General features: G+C 41.3%; 1 protein-coding gene across 1 annotated transcript in view; it reads right to left on the reverse strand.

Moving 5' to 3' along the window:
* The window catches only part of Catspert (catsper channel auxiliary subunit tau), a 77,518-nt gene extending 73,516 nt beyond the window's left edge, over positions 1–4,002 (reverse strand). Inside the window, exons 1-2 of the mRNA XM_090355211.1 lie at positions 3,687–4,002; positions 2,435–2,521 (exon numbers count right to left, since the gene is read on the reverse strand). Of these exons, the coding sequence (XP_090211337.1) occupies positions 2,435–2,521; positions 3,687–3,911 (312 nt within the window). The 5' untranslated portion in view covers positions 3,912–4,002. The remainder of the gene's footprint in view (positions 1–2,434; positions 2,522–3,686) is intronic.
* Between the last annotated feature and the right edge of the window lie 2,159 nt (positions 4,003–6,161).

The following is a 6,161-nucleotide window of genomic DNA, read 5'->3' on the forward strand; positions in this document are numbered from 1 at the left end:
AATGGAGCTGGAATGGTGAACAGGCTCCAGAGATGGCAATCAGGCCCCAACAACACTATAGTTTCTCAAGAACCAAAATAGAACTACCCTACAATCCAGTGATATCATCCTTCTGCATGTATCTGAAGGATTGTAAGATGGAACATACTTGCACACCAATGTTCTTTACAGAAATATTCACAACAACCAGACTTGGTGACTCCTGTAATCCTAGCTACTCAGGAGACTGAGATATGAAGATCAAGGTTCAAAGCCAGCCCAGGAACAAAAGGACCTGAGATTCTTATTGCTAATTAATCACTAGAAAATGAAAAGTGGGGCTTGCTTCAAGGGTAGGGTGGTAGCTTGAGCTAAAGAGCTCAGGGACAATGGCCAGGCCCAGGGTAGGGTGGTAGCCTTGAGCTGAAGAGCTCAGGGTCAGTGCCCAGGCCGAGTTCAAGCCCTATGACCCACAAAAAAAAAAAAGAAATATTCACAATAGCCAAGTTATAAAAACAGTCCAGATGTATGAATGGATCCAGACAAGGTGTCATTAGACACAACAAATTATTATTCAATCATAATAATAATGATATTAGACCATTTAGGGGAAATGAGTACATGAAGTAAGCCAGGAGGATACACTGTATTAAATATAAACAAGTCAAAATGAAATCTTTTTTTTTTTTTTTTGGTCTGTCATAGGGCTTGAATTCTGGGCCTGGGCACAGTTCCTGAGCTCTTCAGCTCAAGGCTAGCACTCTATGACTTGAGCCACAGCGCCATGTCTGGTTTACTGGTGGTTACTCGGCGATAAGTCTCATGGAGTTTTTTTTCCCTCACATGGCTTCGATCCTTAGATCTCAGCCTCCTGAGTAGCTAGGATTACAGGCATGAGCCATTGGCGCCCAGCTAAAGTGAAATGTTGCACAAATATCTGATGCTAAGGAAAGTGAGAAGAGAAACAAGTAAAATTCTTAGGACTGAAAGTATGGCTCATGTGCCTATTTAGCAAGCATGAAGCCCTGAGTTCAAACGCCTAAAAAGGACAGAAGGAAGGAAGCAAGGAAGGGAGGGAGGAAGGGTGGGGAGAAAATTGATTTTTTAAATTCTTATTTTATTCTTAGTCATTGCTCTAATAGTGATACAAAAGAATAAAGATAGACAAAATTAACTGTAAAAGTGTTTCATGATATTTGATAGTTCCTAAAGAATATACTCATGTCCTATATTCTCAGGCAACGAAAAATGGAGTAACATACTTTTCAGATTCTCAGTCTAGATATTATATCCTATATGTGCGTGCTGTGTGTAATAACTGTGTTTACTTTTGTTTCTGTGGGAATTTAGGTGTAGGGGCAATATGATGATAATTTTCAAGCTGAAGATCTGACAATAAATAAAATCATTTATACAGCTCAGTAAAAATACACATGTCTGGGTCTCTTTTGCAAAATATTCAAACCAGGTAATCATAACTACTAAGGAGGCTGGCATCTCAGGATCAAGGTTTGAAGCCAGCCCTGACAGGAAAATTTGTGAGACTCTTATCTTAAAACAAACACACACAAAAAACTGGAAGTCAAGCTATATCTCAAGTGGTAGAGCACTAGCCTTAAGCCAAAAAGAAAAGATCAAGCACAGCACTCAGGCATTGAATTCAAGCCCAAGGACCCCCTCTACACACACACACACACACACACACACACAAAACAAAACAAATATTCTAAATTAAATCTTAAGTAACATCCAAAATCAATGTCTTACAAAAGAAGTGTCTAGGTGATTTTCATGTAATTGAATTTGGAAATCCTTTTAATATAAAACACTATGTCTGGGGCCAGGAGTTTGACCTAGTGGTAGAGTGCTTGCCCAGCATGCACGAAGACCCGGGTTCGATTTCTCGGTACCACATACATAGCAAAAAGCCAGAAGTGGTGCTGTGGCTCAAGTGGTAGAGCCCTAGCCTTGAGAAAATCCAGGGACAGTGCTAGGTCCTGAGCCCAAGCCCAGGACTGGCAAAATAAATAAATAAATAAAACACTATGTCTGTACATTAGTGTGCTTTCTACATTATCAGTGATAATTATCATGTTTATCTGAATTAGAAAACTGGCATATGTTATCAGAGAGAACTGTGTCCTTCACATTATTATCCATTAACATATAGTAAATATAACCAATGGGGATGGGAGTGTGACCTACTTGTAGAGTGCTTGCCTAGCATGTATAAAAACCCTGGTTTGAATCCTCAATACCACATATCTAGGAAAAAGCCAGAAGTAGCACTGTGGCTCAAGTGATAGAGCTCTAGCCTTGAGAAAACCCAAGTACAGTACTCAGGCCCTGAGTTCAAGCCTAGGACTGAAAATAAATAAATAAGCAAACAAACTAACCAATGTTTCATATATAATAAAAAATGAGTTTTAGTTGACTGAATGTTAGTCACACGTACCACATCCCCAAAAGGCACCAGATTTGGTGTTTCATGTGCTATAACTTGTTCTTCAGTTTCAGACCCCTGGAAAGTTTGTTTCAGCATCTACAATGCAAATAAAATCAGTGAACACTTTAGAAGAAAAAGAGGAACAGACTAGGTAAAGATTAATTCCAGTATTTATTTTACAATTATCTTGCAAGTATTAGATGATCGAGGTAATGGGGTACAAATAAGAATCAGAAACTTATGCCACCATCTCTCATGGGCTCGTGAGAAGTCCTTTAGGGAACATATTTTAGCAACAAGACTGCAAAAGGGTACATATAATTGAGCAATGAACATCTTTTAAAGTAGAAAGAATGTGATCAGAATATTGTCCAAAGTCACAAAAGTCATCATAAAGCCGTACCCACTTGTCTACAATGATTCTTAATCATGAACCTCAAAAATTCAAGTGAATCAAACTATTTAACTATTTAAAACTAAATCTGAGCAACACATTCCCATGGAACCCACCCTTCTGATTTATGCAGGCGGCTTCAAAATCTGATTTATCTAGTATACCAGAAGACTTAGATTTGGATAAAAAATGATCCAGAAATTAAAAGAAACACTGTCTGAAGTATGTTCCACTAATACCATGCCTACTTGGCTGCTATTTTTGTGACTGGTTTTATATTTTCCCAAGCACTGAATAATAAAGACCCAGCAACTTTTATATGGAGAAATTTCTTTTCTACAGTAGAAAGGAATCCTCCTACTCAAAACCCCATTGGTAATCACCATTCTATAGAATAAAGTAGAAATTCCTTAAGATGAGGCACAGCAAACATGTTTTTGGCCTACATTTCCAAGCACATCTTTCTTACACCATGGCATTCTGTCTTATCTTAACCCCTAATTTGCTCTCAAGGTATCATAATTTAAAAAAAAAAAGAGTAATGGGAGGTCCATCATTTACTTTGCAGAACTTACTCTTCCTGACTCTCCCGGGTCAGGAGGGTTCACCCCTGAAATCCTAGCTCTTGAGGAGGCCTGAGATCAGAGGGTGGTGGTTCGAAGTCAGTGCAGGGAGGAAATTAACCAGCAAAAACCAGCTCAGCTTTACAAAGAGGAGTTTGGGGAGTAGATAACGCTTATGGCCCCTGTTCGTTATATGTGGTAAACTGCCATGATATCGTGGCCTGTTCGGTTCTCCTGAAGTAAGTTCAGTACCTATGGTCTTAACAGCTCCCCAGCTCTCCCAGGGCCGCCCAGGCCCACTCACCTTCAGCAGCCGGTTCCCCGTGCTCTCCTTCTCCTTGGGCGGTATCTTCTTGCCGTGGCCCGGGGCATTGTGGACAAAAGGAGACTCCGGCCCTTTGCCGTGTGTGTTCTCTGGGCTGGTAAAGGCACCCTTCTTCAGAGCAGAAGATGTGAACAGGGAATGGACCCGCTCTCTGTTGGTATCACTTTTCTGGGAAAGCTTTCGGGTGTCTTCAGGCAGCTCCATCCCCGAGGTCTCAGTGGGGCCTGTCTGGGTCTAACCAACGGAAGACTGCTTTACTGCGCAGGCACCATGCTCGTGTGGCTTTTCTCGCGATTCTTCCTCGAGCTTTTCTTGGGCGCGTGCAGCCACCTACGTACGGGCATGCACGCACGCGCGCGCGCGCACGCACGCATGCACACCCACCCACGCACGCATGCGCTGCACGCCATCATCGCTGCAGGTGTAAGCCTCACACCTGAGACACTAGCCCTCTTCTCACTACCACACCACTCCCTGTATGCTATGCTTTCAGTAGTTTACTTGGATGTCTTTACCTGACTTCATGTATTCGTCTTCCCTCTTCAATCTCAAGTATGTTCCAAATTCATTTATGCAATGCCATATCTACAAAAATCATAAAAGTCCTGATATGTCTTAAAATTCCAACCCTGACCTCTGAGTCCTAGTTATTTTTTTAGGGTGAACATTACTAATTTTTATTTTTTTTATTTGCCAGTCCTGGGCTTGAGCTCAGGGCCTGAGCACTGTCCTTGGACTTTCTCAAGGCTAGAGCTCTACCACTTGAGCCTCACCACCACTTCTGGCTTTTTCTATGTATGTGGTACCAAGAAATCGAACCTGGGTCTTCATGCGTGCTAGGCAAACACTCTACCGCTAGGCCACACTCCCAGCTGCCTAGTTATTTTTTTTTTCTCCTTATAGCACAGAGTTTGGGGTGATAGGCAGAAGATTGCAATGGTTTAGCTGAAGGCCTTCCAGACTCCTGTCTCATGATTCCTGTATACTGTCCCACTACTAATACACTTTTATTACAATACACAAAGCAAAACAAGAAACTTTTCAGAACTTATACGCCACAATTTTTTTTTTGTTGTTGTTGCAAGTACTGGGGCTTGAATTCAGAGCCTGGGCACTGCTCTCGAGCTTTCTCAAGGCTAGTGCTCTGCCACTTGAACCACAGCACCACTTCAGGTTTTTCTGTATATGTGGTACAAAGGAATCAAACCCTGGGTTTTATGCATGCTGGGTAAGCAAGTTTATAGACATAAAACTTTTAATTTCTTAAAATGGGAGCCAACAGCTTCCAAAATGCATTTTCTTGAATCATTATTTATTGCTATCTTTGATGATTTAGTCTTCCATTACTCAAGTGGCTCAAAAGTCAGTTTTCAATTGTGTCATGTAACATACATATGTCCAGAATACACATACTCGAATGGCAGAAAGTACTGCTGTTTCCATCCTATCCTTGACATAGACCAATTAGTGGGGTCATAAACTCAAAAGACAGAGTTCTTTGGAGGAAAGGTTCTAATCCTTACTTTTCACTGTTCATGGCACAAAATCCAAGGGGCTTAATAATGTCATTTGAGGATTATGGCGCACAGTGGTGAATCACTGTTATTGAGACTTGCTGTCAGCCAACTCATTTTCACTTCTTCAGGACTCGTGATATGCAACCTAAAGAGTCCAGTAGCATATAATTATATTGTTTTGGGGCTGGGAGTATGGTCTAGTGGTAGAGTGCTTGGGTAGCACGTACAAAGCCTTGGGTTTCATTCTTTGGTACCACACACAGAGAAAGAGCAGGAAGCCGTGCTGTGGCTCAAATGGCAGAGCACTAGCCATGAGCAAAAAGTGTACAAAGACAGTGCCCAGACCCCGAGTCCAAGCCCCAGGACTGACAATACTGTCACTACTACTACTAACAATAATAGTAGTTTTAAATGTTTAATCAGATTAAAATTTAACTAAACCTCTATATCTAACTCCAGTCTATATATAGAAATAAGTGATACTATAAAAAATTCAAAATGCAAGGGAAACGAAAACAAAACTTGCTTGGGACTTTAAAAGAAAGCTGTTGTGGGATATCACATAGAGCCAAGTCTAGAAAATTAAAATGGCAAAACAACCCCTCCCCCCCCAAACCCATGTGTAACTATCACATAACCCACCAGTTGTGTTCCTAAGCATTTTCCCCGGCTATTGGGTGACATGGGGTTTTGGTAACTTTTCCCAATGTCAGCCTGAGTGGCTTGGATTACACTCATGGGCACTGCATCCAGACTCCTCTCCCTTTAAAGCCAACAACATCACAACTCTCTAACACAGCATCTGTGTGACAAAATGCATGAAAAGTTGTTTTTAAGGAATGATAACACTGGCCACCCGGCTAACCCAAGATGCTCTGAATTCAAGATTCATACCCCTACTAAACCTGCCAACTCTCTTTTGAAGTATAATGTAATA

Source organism: Megascapheus bottae, chromosome 21, assembly GCF_031878675.1.
Source record: "Megascapheus bottae isolate mThoBot1 chromosome 21, mThoBot2.hap1, whole genome shotgun sequence".
Taxonomy (NCBI): domain Eukaryota; kingdom Metazoa; phylum Chordata; class Mammalia; order Rodentia; family Geomyidae; genus Megascapheus; species Megascapheus bottae.